This window comes from Periplaneta americana, chromosome 13 (genome assembly GCF_040183065.1).
Source record: "Periplaneta americana isolate PAMFEO1 chromosome 13, P.americana_PAMFEO1_priV1, whole genome shotgun sequence".
NCBI classification, from domain to species: domain Eukaryota; kingdom Metazoa; phylum Arthropoda; class Insecta; order Blattodea; family Blattidae; genus Periplaneta; species Periplaneta americana.
Window position 1 is genome coordinate 6,339,925 of NC_091129.1, and position 20,267 is coordinate 6,360,191.

The following is a 20,267-nucleotide window of genomic DNA, read 5'->3' on the forward strand; positions in this document are numbered from 1 at the left end:
GAGAATATTTTGTGTGTTTGTATGATGTAATCTCAGAAGCTAATTAACCTACACTATTCCAAATTTGTAGTTTCTCTAGATGGGTGTAATGCTACAAATGAGGAGTGAGGTAAGATGAAAAGAAATCTGTACGCACAGAAAACTTGATATTCTGTGAAATAATATATAATTTGATTATTGCAACTTTATTTGGTCCACATAAAATACTCTAATTTTATACACTCATTTTACCATGGAGATCACTGGAGCTGAGGTATTTTAAAAGGTGTCACGAAATGGCGTTCCTGAGCTCATAATTTACCCATATTCGTTTCCTGTGTTTCTTAAAATAATATTTATGTAGGGTACCTCATTTTTTATTTGCATAAACAATGATATACAACAGAGCGAGTTGGCTCAGACGGTAGCATTTGAGACACGCATTCGGGGGTCCCGGGTTCAAACCCCGTAGCCGACCAATCTGATTGAGGTTTTTCATGATTTTCCCTAGTCATAAAGGCAAATGCCGGATTGGAAAGATACATGCCATTATTCATCACCGTCTCAATTACCAATATCAAAAACATTAATCAAAGTCTATAATCAGTTACATGAACACAAGCCATCTACAACATACAATAGAAACAGGAACTCAACAAGAGTAAAAACGGCCTACTGATATACCCACACATTCTAAACACGCGACATGACCACAGATGTTAAGGCGTGAATAAAATAAACTTAACAAAAAAAATATGCACAGTAAGGTTAACATAAAAATTATCTTCGTACACAATCAACTCTATTAATTTGGAGTGATTTATTAAAGGAGAATTCAAGACTAATTTAGAAAAATGTTAAACAATTATCCTTGCACCAAATGAGTGGTCTCTGGACCAAAATGATCGCATTTTAATTATTTAAATACAATTTAAATTAAGTAGCATATGAAACGATTTATTGTTCTGTCAAACACGAATGTTCCCTGGACCCAATGTTCTATTTTAATTATGTAATTACTTTATATTTATTTGTAATAAGTGCAGCGGAGCGCACGGGTACAGCTAGTAAATTAATATAAACATAAAATACTGAATATGAATGATGTCTTATAACTCAACCCTCGTGTATCTATGAACTGTAAAGTCTGTGGTCCCAAGGCAAAAGGTGATATGTCAATTTTTGGAGAAAGTGAGATTTTGCAATATGATTTGCATTCCAATGATGTCTTTATTCTGGAAAAAGGTAACATCATTATCCCTATTATTTTTCTCTCTAACTCACTGTTTTGAAATATGAATCCTATGATTCTGTACTGTCGTTCAACCTATGAAAGCTCCCTCCTAAAAAAAACCAAAAGAAATTATATATGCCATGGAAACACAGAAATGTGTAGTGAGATAACATTACAATTTAATACTCCGTAATATACTTGACAGCATTTGGACTTTTTTACTTTAAATACTGAATTTGTATCATATCAATATTGTGGCTCTCGAAATTTAGGTTCTGTAATAAAACGCCCACTGAAAAATGTAACTAGGCCTATGTTAAAACCAGTTTCATTAAATTTCGACAAAATAATCCAAAAACTCGCTTTTTAATTGAGATAAACTGCTGAATCACCGTAATTTTACATTTCATAGTCATATTAATAACATTATAAATTTGTCCTATAAAGTTTAGGCTTTTTATGACAAATTCTTGTAAATTTAAAGTTAAAAATATAATAATTTTGTATAATTCCATTGTTCGATCTAAATTAGAGTATGCAACGGTTATCTGGAACCCAGTTACTAACAAATATATTCTGTTACTAGAAAAAATTAAAAATAAATATCTAAACTGATTATATTACAGACTTTATGATAAATATCCTATTTATGAGAGTTATGCTACAATGCTTCAACATTTCCATTTTACTAGTTTGCAAATTAGACGAAATTTTCAATCTTTAAACTTTCTTTATAAAATTAATAACAATAAGTTGGACTGCTTTGGTTTATTTTATTATATAACATTATATGCACCAAGTTTCACACAAAATTTCGAAATTTATTTTTCATACCAAGGGCAAATACTGAATCCCACAAAAATTCCCCAGTTTTCCAAATGTTACAGTTATACAATACATTAAATCCTCATCCGAATGTTGATATTTTCAATATGAATTTCTCTAGACACAGAATTATTTGTTATCATATTTTACAGAATACTGTTGTTACTTAATTTGAAGCTACTTTCACACCTTATTTCAATTTCTCTTTTTTTTTCTTTCTCTTATTTCTACTTTGTTTCAGTTTTTAATAAGTGTTTGTTTCCTTTTCCTTGTTTATGTTTTATCAAATAGTTTGTCAGTCTTGGACATTGTAATTGGGCTTTGCCTGTCAAATGAATGAATCAATGAATAAATGAATGAATGAATAAATAAATTACTAAATAAATAAATAACTAAATAAATAAATAACTAAACAACTAAATAAATAACTAAGTAACTAAATAAATAACTAACTAAATAACTAAATAAATAAATAACTAAATAAATAAATAAATAATTAAATAAATAAGTAAATAAATAACTAAACAACTAAATAAATAAATAAACAAATAAATAAATGAATAACTAAATAACTAAATAACTAAATAAATAAGTAACTAAATAACTAAAGAAATAACTAAATAAATAAAGAAATAACTAAATAAATAACTAAATAACTAAATAAATAACTAAATAAATAAATAATTAAATAAATAACTAAATAAATAAATAATTAAATAAATAACTAAACAACTAAATAAATAAATAAACAACGAAATAAATGACTAAATAAATGAACAACTAAATAAATAACTAACTAAATAACTAAATAAATAAAGAGATAACTAAATAAATAAAGAGATAACTAAATAAATAACTAACTAAATAACAAAATAAATAAAGAAATAACTAAATAAATAACTAAATAAACAACTAAATAAATAATTAAAGAAATAAAGAAATAACTAAATAAATAAAGATATAACTAAATAAATAACTAACTAAATAACTAAATAAGTCAAGAAATAACTAAATAAATAAAGAAAGAACTAAATAAATAATGAAATAACTAAATAAATAATAAAATAACTAAATAAATAAAGAAATAACTAAATAAATAACTAACTAAATAACTAAATAAGTCAAGAAATAACTAAATAAATAAAGAAATAACTAAATAAATAATGAAATAACTAAATAAATAATGAAATGACTAAATAAATAATGAAATAACTAAATAAATAATGAAATAACTAAATAAATAATGAAATAACTAAATAAATAAAGAAATAACTAAATAAATAAAGAAATAACAAAATAAGTAACTAAATAAATACAGAAATAACTAAGTAACTAAATAAATAAAGAAATAACTACATAAATAACTAAATAAATAAAGAAATAACTAAATAAATAACTAACTAAATAACTAAATAAAGAAAGAAATAACTAAATAAATAACTCAATAAACAACTAAATAAATAATTAAAGAAATAACTAAATAAATAAAGAAATAACTAAATAAATAACTAACTAAATAACTAAATAAGTCAAGAAATAACTAAATAAATAAAGAAATAACTAAATAAATAATGAAATAACTAAATAAATAATCAAATAACTAAATAAATAAAGAAATAACTAAATAAATAAAGAAATAACAAAATAAGTAACTAAATAAATAAAGAAATAACTAAATAAATAACTCAATAAATACCTAAATAAATAACTAAATAACTAAATAAATAACTAAATAAAGAAATAACTAAATAAATAAAGAAATAAATAAGTAACTAAATAAATAAAGAAATAACTAAATAAATAACTAAATAAATAAAGAAATAACTAAATAAAAAACCAAATAAATAGCTAAATAAATAACTAAATAAATAACTAAATAAATAAAGAAATAACTAAATAAAAAACTAAATAAATAACTAAATAACTATATAAATAACTAAATAAGTAAATAAATAACTAAATAAACAACTAAATAACTAAATAAATAAAGAAATAACTAAATAACTAAATAAATAAATAAATAAATATATAAATATAGAAATAAGTAAATAAAGAAAGAAATAACTAAATGAATAAAGAAATAACTAAATAAATAACTAAACAAATAACTAAATATTTAAATAAATAACTAAATAAATAACTAAATAAATAAATAAATAAATAAATAAATATAGCAATAAGTAAATAAAGAAAGAAATAACTAAATAAAGAAAGAAATAACTAAATAAATAACTAAATAAACAAAGAAATAACTAAATAAATAAATAACTAAATAAATAAAGAAATAAGTAAATAAAGAAAGAAATAACTAAATAAATATAGCAATATGTAAATAAAGAAAGAAGTAACTAAATAAATAAAGAAATAACAAAATAAATAACTAAATAAATAAATAACTAAATAAATAAATACAGAAATAACTAAATAAATAAATAACGAAATAACTAAATAAATAAATGTAGAAATATAGAAATAAGTAAATAAAGAAAGAAATAACTAAATGAATAAAGAAATAACTAAATAAATAACTAAACAAATAACTAAATATTTAAATAAATAACTAAATAAATAAATAACTAAATATAGGAATAAGTAAATAAAGAAAGAAATAACTAAATAACTAAATAAATAACTGAATAACTAAATAAATAAAGAAATAACTAAATAAATAAATAACTAAATAAATATAGAAATAAGTAAATAAAGAAAGAAATAACTAAATAAATATAGCAATAAGTAAATAAAGAAAGAAGTAACTAAATAAATAAAGAAATAACTAAATAAAGAACTAAATAAATACAGAAATAACTAAATAAATAAATAACTAAATAAATAAATAAATAAATGATGGTAAAAAAATATGTTACTGACACACAAGAGAAAATTTTAAGGCGAGTTAAAAGTTTCTTAACGATAAATGTATACCGGTAAAAATTATGGAATAAAAAGGGAATTTATTTATTTAAATTCCTTTAGAGTCACTTCTTTATTAATCTTCAAGTGACTGAATTTCTACAGCTCCTCGCAGATCGTCAATTGCGACGTCACGGAATCTAGTATATGACCCCACCTCTCCCCTCATCAACGCGTTCATGCTCGCACTCACCCTTGTTCTCCGTCACTTTCACACCCTCAAACTTCCAGCCACTAACTCACCCTAGCTGAATGCCCGCGCCTTGTACCCAATGTAATGTCTACGTGTCCCCGCCCCTTACAATGTCATACATATGTTTAACGTTGTACGATTCCAAATTAATGATTGTCTCACAAACATGGCATAAAACATCACCTATAAAACCAGGAGAATTATTTTCCACTCTTTATAAAATTTCTTAAATGTATTCTGCATTTTAATGAGAGGTCTTGTTCAGTGGGTTCTTTATTACTGTTGCTGAAATGGAAAATACACAACGTTCCAAAGGGGTGGACCTGTCTTTGCCTTCAGTTCAGGTCACGGTTAAACATATTCTAACATATGAAGGGTCCAGGGGAAGAACGTGCTAAGTCGCATTTTACTGTTTTTACAAGAGAGCAAGTTTAAAGTTTCAAGGTCCATTACATTCTATTGTTTCTGAGTTATCATTTTTCAAATATTTCTGGCTTAATCAAGTTTTTACTCTGTACAATTAAACCACTGAAATCTCTATTGCCTGAGGTATTACATGGCATCCAAAACAAAAAATTGATAATTTTGGACTTAATAGGTTTTTCCCCTGGACCCTTCATATTTCTTTTCGCCAGAAGATAAAGGCAGGTCCAACGTCAGAAACATTTAGGCCTACTACTAAATATCTAATAAATAGACCCAATTAAAAGTGAACAAACCAATTTGCTACAGAATTATATTTCGAAGGAAAAAAAAGTCTTGTACGCACTTGACTTCATTATATACATAAGATACAGTCTGTAAAAAGCATTAAATGCTATTCATCAAAACAAGAAAAGAAGATCTATTGAACATGAACTCTGAAATTAATATCTTCCACAATTTGAATAGACCAATTGTTTTTTCAACAACATAGCAGATGCTCAATGTGATTTTCATTCATTGTAACGCATCCTTCTGCTATACGTCTTTGGAACTAACACCTTGCTACTCTTTTGTTTACTACATTGCCGATGATACAATAAACCCAATAAGAAGCAAGCAAAAAGCTAATAATTAAGGTGCGTACACACTTAGCGAACGAACAACGAACGAACGACAAACGAATGCATTCGCTGATTGAAATCGGTACCGTAACTTCCCATAACTATGGTCCAGGCACCCAACTATGGTCCAAAACGCATTATGTACTACTTAGTCCCCCAAGAGTTCGGTGTTTGCCATTTAAGGCGCCACTGTGATGGAATTATATTCCCCATAGATGCTTCTATCTACCATTACACGTGGCAAGGATATGGATGCTTAACAAGGTCAGTGTGCATCGTTCTATTGAATGTGTGAAGACACGAAATCATTCAGTTTGTGATTGTTTTATTAAGCTCTCCTCTGTGGAACTGGTAAATTATAGATATATGATTGTTTGTACAATTAAACCTGGCTATATAGTGTTTACTTTCACGTAATAATTAGACTGACAGAGGTTAAGGACTCTGCGTGAAAAATGTTTAACCTCAAGGCTACAAGTCAGTCCTCAACTATGTACCACAAATTTTCGTGAGTGGACCATAGTTGTTTTTCATTTTGAAATATTTGTTTTAATGAAATGTGAACAATTTGATTATTTACTTCTGCAAATACGGTATCTCAGTATATTCTAAAACACCATTTAACATTATAGTCCAGTAAATAAAGAAACAGGCTGTTCCAGCATCAATGATACTAGCACGAATAATGGTCCGGTAAAACGAAAACTTCAGGGTAGAAGGATCACAACCGTCCCTGTAAGTGACTATGAGAGCGATGAAATTGAATTGGATACAGATTATGACGTTTCCGGTGTACTCTCCATATTTACAGACAGTGAGTCAGATGTGGAAAAGAAGACGAAATCTGTTAAAATAATGCTAAAGGCACATAGTTATATGGTAGTTACTTATGAGGAGGAATTGTGGCCAGGGAAAGTTTTGGAAGTGAAGAACAATGGAGCTTTTTTTTCATGTATAGTAAGAAGCGGCAATTACTGATGGGAGGCAATATTCGCTATTAGTAACATCTGGGTGGCCACAAAATCAGTTGAACATTTGGAAGAAAATTGAAACAATTTGTAAGTTTTACACCTTTTAATTATATCCATTGTTTGGCGTTGAGAATAATAGCGCAAGTGATAATAAAAAAGAGTTTTTTTTTTTCTGGGAAGCAATGTTTTCTTCATTTCATAATGGGTTTTCTGATTCTCACCTCATAAAAAAAAATTGAGAAACTTTAGGTGGCCCGGTATTTTTGCCGGTGAGTGTAGTTGTTCATTATTGCAGGAAAATGACTTTCAGATTTCACTAGTTTATTGCGTGTTTATGCAATGTGTACTAATAAAAAGAATCCATGTACTTTTCATTTATTTTTAATATTTCTGTGCTAGATTATGTTTCTACCCTTAAATTAGAAACTCAATTTATTGATTTACGAATAATTACAGATCCAGTTACAGCCCATTCATGTTTTCAAGCATGAATATATGAGTGGACCATAGTTGGGCAACTCAGAATACAACTATGTACCAATGCTTATTATTTTTTCAACACTTGTAATTAAATAATTTCAAACACATATGTCAATATTTATTTAATGTACACTTACAAGAGTCCGAAGCCAAAATTTCACTTAATCTGGATGAATAGTATTGAATATACAAAGAAAAATGTGACAAATGTGGACCATAGTTAGGGGAAACTACGGTATGTGTGTACGTCGCAGGATAGGCAAACCGATCGCTTAGCAAACCATTATGTTTATTTTTACAGCTCCATGTTCATAGAAATGGGGTAGGAAACCTGTATGACTACGTGCCACAGAGAATAATGCCGAATGAATACGGAGGCGAGGCAGGTCCTCTCAGAGACCTCTGGGGTAAGTACTAAATCTTTCCAAAGAAAATCTCTATACTCTTCCAAGTACAGAACAAAGTAGCTGTAAGCAATGTCACATATCTTGGGAACACATCACTTTTTTTTGGCTGAGTACTTTCTGCTCACTAAATAGTGTCAAATACAACCGTAATGAGACATTTACGAAAAGTTCAAGTTGCAAGCTAAAGCTTTGTATTGGTTCCAAATTATATTACTCTCATGAAAATGAGTGTAATATATATTTTAAGTAATTGCAAGTTTCGGAAATGATTGTAGATGATTTGGTACCGGCAATAATGTCTGTTCGGACATACGGTCTCGAAGAAAAAGTCCTCGACATTTGGTCCAGAATATTAATATCGGGTAATACATGGACATCATTTAATTTTTCTTCAATTTTTATTGTACCTGAGTTTTTTAATGTACTTCACTCCCACCCCTTCTACTAGTAAACTCCAAGCGTCCTCCACACAGAACCGAGGCCGCGTATGCAGTACTGAGTTAGTGAGTATAGTACGTTCCAGAAATATGTTCGCGTTTTACAGTGACGAAAGAGCTTTCAATATTGAATCTTATTTTCGCACAGGTAATGTCGTCCGTTTGCCTACGTCCAATCCCGGTTTCCCCCACCTGCTTCTGTTCGCCCCTCTGTAAAGTCTAGTAGCTGGGCTGTCTTAGCTCTTTTCTGAAAACATTAATTTCTGTTAGGAATTGGACGTCTACGTAATATTATACAACTGTTTAAAATAACTTAAATAAAAGGGCCTCGTTAAGTAATTAACTGTCACGTGATCCCCCCCTTTCTACGACCCTGCGACAAAAACACTTGAACGGACACTAGATAGAATTTCTGAGTAATTTTATCTTTTCGGATCGGGCAGAAGTGAAGATTGAATTTACAGTACGTAAGGTACTCTTTTATAGAGTAGGTACAGAATTATTTCAACATGAGTTACTCGTACGAAGGACGAAAATGGTAATTGGCATTAGGTACAATAGTCTATAGTGCGATAATATGCACAAAAGAACTGAAGCCCGTATCGAAATGAACGGCCGCCATTTTCACAAATGTGTTTAAATATCCATATTGTGATTATTTTTCAATTTAACTTCATTCTCTATATTGTATGCTAATGTGCTGTAGATAGTATAATATACACTGCATAATGAACAAGTTCGCATGGACAGGTCAATTCGTGAATAAAAACACTCATTGTTAATAATGTACTGTATTTTGATTAAACAAAAACGTAATGAAAATTATCAAACTCAAAATTGCGATATTTCCTAGTTTACGTAAATGGATGAACTACTTTTCTTCCCTCCTATACCTAGTAAAGTGATTTGTTTGTATATTACGCCAGTATCATCGAACTCCAGTCTTGGAAGGGGGAGCAAGCGGTGTTTAAGGTTCTAGACCTTGAATCCGGAGATATAGCCAGGTTAATATTAAAAATGTTAGTATATATATAAAATATCCCTGTACGTTTGGTCCTGTCTACTTGGTCCTTTTCATCATTTCCAGGACATTTGGTCCCCCCCCAATAACATCAAGGCCATCTTGTCCTATGGAGTAACGGTTTCAGGAAAGTGTTATCCATTTACCATTTTAGGAATTTAGAGTCTTCCTGGATTTCTCACAGTTGCATTTGCAAAAAATGTCTCTCGTATTTTCTTATGCAATGCTTGCTTTTCTTTTAAATATTATCAATGTAGCAACGTCTTACTTAAAATTATTATTGTACATTATTAATAAATTGAAAAATAGTCATCACCTCTCATCACATTTGCTCATTCCTGATCAAAAACTAAACATTTTAAACCAATATATTTGCCCTTAGCTTATCTATCCATTTCAATGTGCACCATTAAAGGATCTTAAATTAAAATTTCTGAAGGATATTGATAAATTTATCCGTAGGTTCTGTCAAGGAAATCGTTGGCTTACCGACAGATGTACCGGATGCAATGTTATATGCACCTCGAAATTTGAGAGGACTTGGAGTTTTTAAAGCACAATGGGAAGCATTTCTCCAACATCTTAATGTTTGCAGATTATTAGTTAAAGAAGACAACCCTTATATTAATCAAACTAGGAACCTTCAAGCCGAAATTACTGACAGCCCTCGCCACTTACCAATTAATGTCAACGATATTGGAACCATTAATCCACGTAACATCCGTAAACAACTTCGTGTCACTGTTTATAATGAGTGGAGCGCGTTACCTGGGAAAGGTAAAGGAATTACATTCTACTCTCACTGGAAAAAAGGTAACACCTGGATTAGCAATAAGAAACGTCTATCTTGTGGCCAATGGACCGAGGCCATTAAAATGAGCACCAATGTTATCGCAGTTAGATCTCTCCCCGTAGAAGCCTTAGCAATACCCATTGCAGGAGATGCAATGAGCTTGAAACGTTACCCACGTGCTAGGTTTCTGCCCTCAGGGCGAATTACTGCGAATTGACAGACATAACACAGTCCGCTTAATAATTGCTAACAGATTAAGGGAACATGGTGAATATGAAGTATATGAGGAAGTTCAATGTCTTTCTGCGGAAGGATCTACACGGCGTGCTGACATCATAATAATTGACCGACATAAAAAACTGGTCTCATTCTTGACCCCACTGTAAGGTTCGAAATTAATGAAGATCAACCAAAGCAGATACATGAAGAGAAACGCGCTATTTACCTTCCATGCTGTGATGATCTCAGTCATAAATATAATATTCAAGATTGGAATGTCATTGGACTTATGTTTGGAGCGCGAGGAACAATTCCCAAATTTACATGGGAGATCCTCAGAAAATTAAAGGCTCCTGAAAAGACTCTTCAGACACTTGCATCAACCATTTTAAAATTTTCGTTGAACATCAACAATCACCATCTCTATTCATATTTATAATATTCAATGTATTTTTTTTTCAATAAATTTGTGTCCACACCTGTGGAGTAGCGGTCAGCGGGTCTGGCTGCGAAACCAGGTGGCCCGGGTTCGAATCCCGATCGGGGCAAGTTACCTGGTTGAGGTTTTTTCCGGGGTTTTCCCTCAACCCAATACGAGCAAATGCTGGGTAACTTTCGGTGCTGGACCCCGGACTCATTTCACCGGGATTATCACCTTCATTTCATTCAGACGCTAAATAATCTAGATGTTGATACAGGGTCGTAAATTAACCCAATAAAATAAAATAAAAAATAAATTTGTATCGTTTTGATAGCTACCACATCGTGTCGCGGAATATTATTTTTTTTTAATTTCATTATGTATTTTTTAAACATTAATTTAAATTTTCTTTTTTGTTCATTTGAATTGATTAGGATGCCGATATTTTAAATCCAAGACTTGGACGGGCTATCATTTCGATATACTACTATAAATATAGTACATGATAAATTTTGACTTCAGTGAATACAAAATTTACCACTAATCCACAAATTTTAACTATTACAAATCATTGCAGCGATATAAATAATAATCTTTACAAAACACACTTATGTCGATCAGCTGATATTTCTATTTATTTATTTATTTATTATTTTGCTAATAATTGTAACATAAAATATAATATATACAGAAAAACTGAAAGAGTAGAACTCGTGCTCAGGGGCGGATTCCTGAATTGAAATTAATAATTATACAATACAATTTGTCTTATGCCTACTATGCAATTAGAATATATAAATTTAAATTCACAGTTTTTCAATTTTTATAAAATCCATACATAGCTTTTTAAATTTAATACTAGAACTATTAGAATTGACAAGATTAGGATATTTAAATATAAATTTGTTATATCTTCTTGGGCCTAAATTACTACTATGATTAAATACTGTAACAGTGTTGCATTTTGGTTCAAACAATCTTAAAGAATTCATACCTTTTGTTTCATAACTATGAGAATACAATTCAAAGTTATTTCGATTTTTATGTATGAATTTTATTAATACAATATAATAAATTTGTCTTACGTCAAGTACATTAAAGTTTAAAAACAAATTTTGAGATTGAAAATCAATAGGTTTATGAACACATATTTTAATTATTTTCTTCTGTAATAAATAAAGTGGATTAAAATGGATTTAAATGACCTACCCCATCCTATAATTCCATACATAGTTACCGATTGAAATAAAGTTAAATATATTGTGCGGAATAAACTTATTGATAAGTAATTCCTCAATAAAACAAAATAATATACTATTTTACGTAATTCATTACAAAGGTAATTAATGTGTTGGTTCCATTTTAAATGATTATCGAAAATTATGCCTAAATACTTATATAAAGCATGACTTCCAAGCCCATCAAGCTAGCTTCCATAGGGAGTCAGCAGAGGTAAGTGAACTTAATCTCATCACAATAAGCCACAAAATTTTGGAGAGAGTTAGCTTGATACAAAAATATAAAGATGGGCATAAATACTAGTAAACAGAAATTAATAAAGTACAATAGCATGATCTAATATCGTAATTAAATCTCTGCTACAGAGGCATAGACGATACAAGTAACTGATTCCCAAATTACGATGCATCGTTTATTTACGATCGATGATGCAATGTAAAAAAAAAACAGTAGCAGAGTACATACACGGAAAGATATCAATAATTCAGTTTCCATGACACCGGAACCTGACACAGCAAATCCCTACCGGGAGTATTAACAAGTATTTGGTTGATGCATATGTTCGTAGCGTTTTTATTCATCATCACAAGCAACATTTCATTAGGAGATTGTTTGTCTTTTGTCATTTGTTATTTGGAATATTCTGTTGTCATTTGTTATTTGGAGTGATCTACTTGTAAATACGCCTTGAATTTTACGGAGAATACCATCGGAGAAAAGACTGCAAGATAATGATTCTGTCGTTTCAATACACAACACCTCATACAAAAGTTAGTTCCCATTCACACAAGAGGACGTTGTCCGTCGGTGCGATAAAGAAAGAGTCTTGTACTTCTAATTGCTTCCCGTACATAATTACTGATATTTACTGCCAACAATTCAGACGCCTTGCGGCCGCAATTGAAGAAAAACTACTGGGAACACTGCATCAAGTGATGCTACAATACGATAATACACGTCAGTATTCCGCTTACAAGATGAAAGCAGCTATCCAGGAGACTGGCTGGAAGATGTTTCCACAACCCTACATTCTGCCGATTTTTCACCCTCAGATGTCCACCCTTTTCATTCAGTATCCAATCATTGGCAAAGAGTCGTAAATATATAGCGGAAAAAAAGTCATTCGGATGTCAAGGTAACTACAACGCGAGTAGTTTGTGTCGTCAGAGGGTTGTTGTTTACGTTAGCTCAGTAGGCATACTAGAGGCGCATGCAGGTAAGAACTGTTTTCGAATCGATGATTCAGAAGGTGTCTGATATTGTGTGTACTTTTCTATAAACCCTTTAAAGTGAGAATTGTCCAACGTTTTGAATGCAATATTGCAACTTATCATTCGACACAAATCCTGGCAAAAGTCATATTTCATATTTGAAACGGAATTTAAACTTGAACCATTATTTTCTTCTAACTTAGAGCAACATTTTTCCATGTGTTTCTGTATATTACATTGATGTTCTATCGATTATTTTGTTATCTTTTTTAATCCACACATACATAACCGACACTTAATTGTTTCACCAGTATCACTACTAAAAATGTGGACACCATGTTCTTGTATTAAAGAATACACTCTACGTTTTTTAACATCTGTCTTCGGCTTTATGATCACTTCACTGAACACAAATGAATGATATGTTTACGTATCTCAATGTTCTTTGATCGTGCGCACTGCCTCCTTTCTGGGACATTCAAAGTATCTGTGCCTCAAAGCTTTTTTCTAAGACTGTACAGTGTGACGAATTCGTTAACTCAAGTTATCCCTCGAACAGTGCATATTTTATTTTGTAACTGTAAGTAAAATTTTGTAAACTGAAAATTCCGATCATATACTCTCAAATTAAATAATAATAATAATAATAATAATAATAATAATAATGATAATAATAATATACGTCTTATTGTCGTCGCGTTAAGGCCATCATGTCTTTTCTTCCACACCACCAGAAATATGTAAGTTTTACATACAAAATTTTAGCACAGCAAGGAAGAAACGAATTAACAACGGTCAGTTATACAAAACAAGAACATCTACAATTACAGTAACACAAAACAAAAAAGTAATGCAAAAACTTTATACAGTAACTGAAAATATCTGAAAGGAGATTTATTTAAGGTAATCTTTATTATTTTATGAAAATGCCTATACACGAATTAGACATCCGTGGCGAGAACGTGACTTGCGAGACATTGTGGCTCGCAGTGATAGCTGTGTATTTCACTTGCTTCAAACTCCCCCAACCCCCACCCTCTCACTCACTGGAGTCAAACTCCGTTCCATTTGTATTTGTCTCTGACCTGCGAGTGGCATATGTCTCTCTCGAAACAATGTACGAAAGTTCCAAGTAGGATGGGAGGATGCATTTTTTTGCTGTCAATATGATGAGAATATTAAATGTATGATTTGTTCACAAGTATTACGAGGAAAACGGCTGTATAACATAAAACGGCATTATACTACATGTTACTGACCAAACATTAAAAGGTTAAGTATCATCATCATCATCATCTCTGTACGTCGACCCTTTTTCAGCAGATGTACGAATAATGCGGTTAGCTCTTCAATTTGAACTCACTGATTTACTATGTGATGTCAAATGAAAGCTAGATGTAAGGACTTGACAAATGTTGAACTTTCAAATCTTCGCCAAAAATAAATATCCGAAGCTTCGTTCTTTCGCTTGCTCTGTTGAAGCCATGTTCGCTACAACTTATGTTTGTGAAAAATTATTTTCTACAATTAAAATAGTAAAAACCAAATTTAGATCACGACTGACAGACAAATACCTTCGTGATCAACTACGACTGGCAGTAAGTGACATAATTCCTGATTTTGAAACTCTGTCGCAGAGACATTCTGAAGACAGTTAATTTTAGATTGTGATATTGTTCATTTATTGTTCATTTCTTTCTTCGTTACACGTACTAAACATTAGTTTGTAGCCTTGTACTCTATAAAATTATATTTAAGTGCTTGACGTAAGGAAAATGAAAATCCGTTAATAAGTCAGACAGTTGCTTCACTTCCCCTTCGGGTGTCCGCCTCCCTTCATAGGTGCTATCCACGTTGCAGGTTACACAGTAGCTCGGCGCACGATTACATTTTCGCCACCGCTGAATTAGAGTATTAAATTACAGGTCGTTTACTTGCTGTAATACTCTAGTATATTCCACTTGATATTAATGTACTTTACGTATAACCCATATACTCTATGTTTGCAGAAAAGTGGCAGCAGAATTTGATACTTCATCGAGACTGGTTCTTGGAGAACGACAAATACAAGACCGACGAATCCAAGCGACCTCGAAAGAGCTGAAGAAACGAAATCCACATAGACGTCCACTTCCAATTGAAAACATTACGTTTAAGAATCATCACTTTTGTCACGAAGAAATATACACTTTATGTTGTCATTTATCCAAGATAACTTTCCAATTATCGATCTGTATGTACGATGTAGCAAAAGTTATTCACAATACATAATCTTTATGTAATATTATCATTACATGCATTTCTCCCATTATTTACATTAATTATTTCAATAAAATATATATATATATATACACATTTTGAAGCGTTCTATTATAAAACAAACTAATCTACAAGAAACCATTTTAAGATAACAACATTGGACAATAATTAAGCTACCTAATGTAAAAATCTTGATCGTTCATACCTTTATTAACAGATTCTCTATTTCTATATGCAGAATAATGCAATCTAAATGCATTTTATGTAATTCATTCCAATTAGTAACGGGTCCAGCTGAAAGTTTCGACGTATTTCAAATTGGCGTAATGTAATTGTTTTTACATTTTACCGCGTCCACCAGTATTCAAGCTCTAAAGGAATGTCGGGAGTTTGGTTTAGAGTCAATTGCACAGTCAACAATGGAACGTTGGACGATTCAGAAGGATGTTGTTTTTACAGAATAATTCCATTGCAGAAACACAACAAAGATTTCGTCACCAATTGAGGACAGGTTTTTACAAAACTCAACTTCTACAAAATAAGACTCTTCAAGATGCATATTTTTATGAATAATAACAAAGTTTTAGTATTTGGAACGTGAAAAAATTATATTTTATTATTATATAGATGTGTTACATATAATAATAAAAATTAGTTTGTTCTGATACATTGTCAGAACAGAAATGTATGAAAACTAAAAGTTTTCTTCAAAACTTAACATATGCAGTTACAAATCACTTTGAACTTTAAGAAACTTTTAATATTTTACTTATTCATAGTGAAAACAATGAAACTACATAGTGAATAATTGTTATTACATCAGTGAATGGTTTCATTATACTCACTCACTCATTTATTTATTTACTTATTTATTTATTCCTTTATTTATTTCTTTATTTCTTTCTTTATATATTTCTTTCCTTCTTTATCTATTTATTTTTTTCTTTATTTCTTTATTTATCTATTTCTTTCTTTATTTATATATTTATTTATTTATTTATTTATTTATTTATTTCTCTATTCTTTATTTATCTATATATTTATTTCTCTATTTATTTAATCATTTAACTATTTATTATATTTTTTTATTTAATTCTTTCTTTATATATTTCTTTCTTTCTTTATCTGTTTCTTTCTTTATCTGTTTATTTATTTACCTATTTATTTATCTACCTATTTCATTATGTACCTATTTCTTTCTTTACCTATTTCTTTATTACTTTATCTATCTATGTATCTATCTGTCTGTCTGCCTATCTGTCTATCTATCTATCTGCCTATCTATCTATCTATCTATCTATCTATCTATCTATCTATCTATCTATCTATCTATCTATCTATCTATCTATCTATCTATCTATCTATATCTATCTATCTATATCTATCTATCTATATCTACCTACCTATATCTACCTACCTATATCTACCTACCTATATCTACCTACCTATATCTACCTACCTATATCTACCTACCTATATCTACCTACCTATATCTACCTACCTATATCTACCTACCTATATCTACCTACCTATATCTATCTATCTATCTATCTATGTATCTATCTATCTATCTATCTATCTATCTATCTATCTATCTATCTATCTATCTATCTATCTATCTATCTATCTATCTATCTATCTATCTATCTATCTATCTATCTATCTATCTATCTATCTATCTATCTATCTATCTATGTTGCAATTCTTCTCCCAGAAGATGAACTATTTATGTCGAAGTTTAGTTGCAAGTACACAAGCTGAAGGTCGTACCTTCAAACCACAAAGTAATTTCCTAATCTCCTGTAATTTATACGTATCTTAATATTCCTGAGAAACGAAAATTACATTCCACACAAACTGATATTGCTTACCTTCACATGACATTACAGCTGATGTATCTACACTCGCTTGTAATGACATGTCGACCATTGTTAGATAGATAGCAAAATGTGCTGTAATTTGAAGTGCTCAAGTTCAAATTATTTCATTCAATTGTTGGCCAGTAATTTTCTTCCTTTAAAACGGTGTCCATAATGAGTCCGCCTGCATGGAAATCTATTTATGGAAGGTCGCTACGCTATATAAAATCTCTACCCAAGTTGCATCTAGTTCTTTGCCAGTTTAATGCAATGGGAATAGTGTTGATTTTACTACATTTGACTTTCGTAGCAACGCAGTATATATTATATTATTTTGCAGACTATTATTAATACTACAAACCAAGATACATGACGTAATATTCACGGCGTTTGTTGCTAAGATACATTAAATGAGTGAATGCAACGAAAAGGAAGACAAAAGTCCTACATTATTCTTAACATTAGCAGATCGTCAGGTTATTAAATAATTCAACATGGAAATGGTAACAAAAGAAACTATTACCGGCGTTCGTTCCATCTTGGGATTAGATCAGAAAAAGATAACAAGAGCAGTGAATGCAATTCGAGAATGGCTACAGCAGCAACCTCATCTACCTCAGGATTTAGGTAAGAAACTTCAGGAATCAATACTTCACAGAATTTAAGATATTTTATCATCGTCCTTGCAGGTATTAGGCCTAGTGGCCTGTTACGGTCTCCGTCCATCTTTTCACGGGGCGTCCCAAAGATCGTCTTCCATGTGGTATATAGCGGAGAATTTGTCTTGGGAGTCTGGAACGGTCCATTCTATTGACATGATTAAGCCATTTTTATCTATGGTAGTTGAGATGTTCATAAATAGGTGTAATTTTCAATTCTTTTGTAATTAGCTCATTCCTTTTGTGGTCAAGCAAGCTGTAGCCGGCAGTCCTCCTTAGAAATCTCATTTCCGCAGTTGTTAGGCGTTGAACATCCGAGTTTCGGACAGTCCAGGCCTCACTACCATACATGAGGACAGGCCTTGCTAGAACTTTATATGCTTTTAACCTGGTATGTTTTTGGGGTTTCGTGGTTGTGAAAACCTGGTTGATGGTTCTTAAGGCTCCATTAAAATGTTGAATATTTTCAGATATATCAGTAACAGGTAAATACGTCAAGTTATAACCTAAATATTTAAATGACTTTACCTGTTTTAACGTATGAGTTCCAATGCAAATTTTACTCCTAACTGGCTGTTACCTTGGAACGCCATAATTTATGTTTTGTTTGGGGAAATTTTCATATTGAAATTTTGTGCTATTATATTCAGGTGATGTATTGAGTATTGCAGCTCGTCTTCATTTGTAGGAAAAAGAACCTACCTGATCGTCTGCATATAATAATGTATCTAGAGTACAATTTCGGAAGAGTGGGATGTTTCCATGAATTGTTAGTCGCCAATGTCTGATGATGGAGTAGATGTATATATTGAATAAAAGTGGTGAAAGGGGGCATCCTTGACGAACTCCACAGTTTATCGGTCTCCATTCGGTATGTTCTGATCCAATAGTAATTTTGATAATATTGTGGTTATATATAACGTAAATTGTTCTAATAATTGCGTTTGGAACTGAATTATCTGCCAAAATTTGAAAGAGCTTATCTCTGTCAACACGGTCGAAAGCTTTTTCGTAATCAATAAAGGCAAGTGAGTTTCTTTATTAATTTGCCTATGTTTTTCGATCAAAATCTTCAAAGTAAAATATCCGTCTGCTCAAGATCTGCCTTTTCGAAAACCGTTTTGTTCTTCACCAATGAGAGTTTTGTAGGGAGCTTCCAAATTAAGAGCTATTATTCTTGAGAAAATTTTGTATCCACTATTTTATTGTTATCGTAATTAATTACTACTATTGAAAAGGAAAGGAATTTAACTGAAGGGGACACGGATGGCCCAGCACTGCGACCTGTTGAGATCTATTGCGCTAACCCTTGATATTGAATGAGTTGCATGTCACAGATCCCCTACGCCAGGCATGTCAATTGATGCCCATAGGAGCAAGCGCGCTTTAGAGCTCAGGAGAGCCTGAGCGCTTTACAGCGGAAAGGAAAGAGACAGACCAAAGAGGTGGTATATGCCGCTTGGTCGAGCTATATTCAGGGATGGCCAGCACTGATTCAATAGATAAAGGGAAGAGAACTTATTAAAACTGTATCCATGGTAATTTTTAGATTCGCCTGAGAAGTATAAGTGCATTATAAGAATGTAAGTTTTAATTTTAATGCTAATTTTTTCACAAATTTATTATTTTTTATTCAAAAAGAATATTTTTTCAACTTTTTTTAAAGAGAAAAGTGAAATTTTCAGATACAGGCCTATTAATTTAGTAGCCTTAAAGATACTGAAACAATGTTTTCGTAAATCTAATATACCGTATATACGTATTACTGAAGATAGTGCATTAAAATTTTGAAAATATTCACATGGGAAATGCTTGTAAGGATATGAATTAATAAATCAACTACTGTTGCATCATAAGCAAAAGATACGTGCCCATGTGTTGTAAAATGTCAGCTCTATAGCTTCAGCAGGTTTCGAGAAAATAATTTAATATTCTGATAAATAATAGGAAGTTGCTCACCAATATCACCTTAAAAGCATAATGCGATAAGAGTTTTGTTATGGAATATTAGTTATACTTAAAACATATACAGTACCTAGGTAACTTTGCTTTGTACTATAATATTGTTTATGCTTGACCATGCCGAAATGTAGTAATTATA

At 30.8% G+C, this 20,267-nt stretch overlaps 2 protein-coding genes across 3 annotated transcripts in view; both read left to right on the plus strand.

Moving 5' to 3' along the window:
• LOC138711544 (retinol-binding protein pinta-like) overlaps nt 1-15,707 on the plus strand; it is a 53,027-nt gene extending 37,320 nt beyond the window's left edge. Inside the window, exons 5-6 of one of the 2 annotated variants that reach the window (XM_069842726.1) lie at nt 7,943-8,048; nt 15,399-15,707. In XM_069842726.1, coding sequence (XP_069698827.1) covers nt 7,943-8,048; nt 15,399-15,493 — 201 coding nt within the window. In that variant the 3' untranslated portion in view covers nt 15,494-15,707. The remainder of the gene's footprint in view (nt 1-7,942; nt 8,049-15,398) is intronic. The other variant, XM_069842725.1, reaches the window with a different exon arrangement.
• Nucleotides 15,708-17,776: 2,069 nt separating this feature from the next.
• LOC138711711 (alpha-tocopherol transfer protein-like) overlaps nt 17,777-20,267 on the plus strand; it is a 45,576-nt gene continuing 43,085 nt past the window's right edge. The window contains exon 1 of the mRNA XM_069842863.1: nt 17,777-18,134. Coding sequence (XP_069698964.1) covers nt 18,002-18,134 — 133 coding nt within the window. The 5' untranslated portion in view covers nt 17,777-18,001. The remainder of the gene's footprint in view (nt 18,135-20,267) is intronic.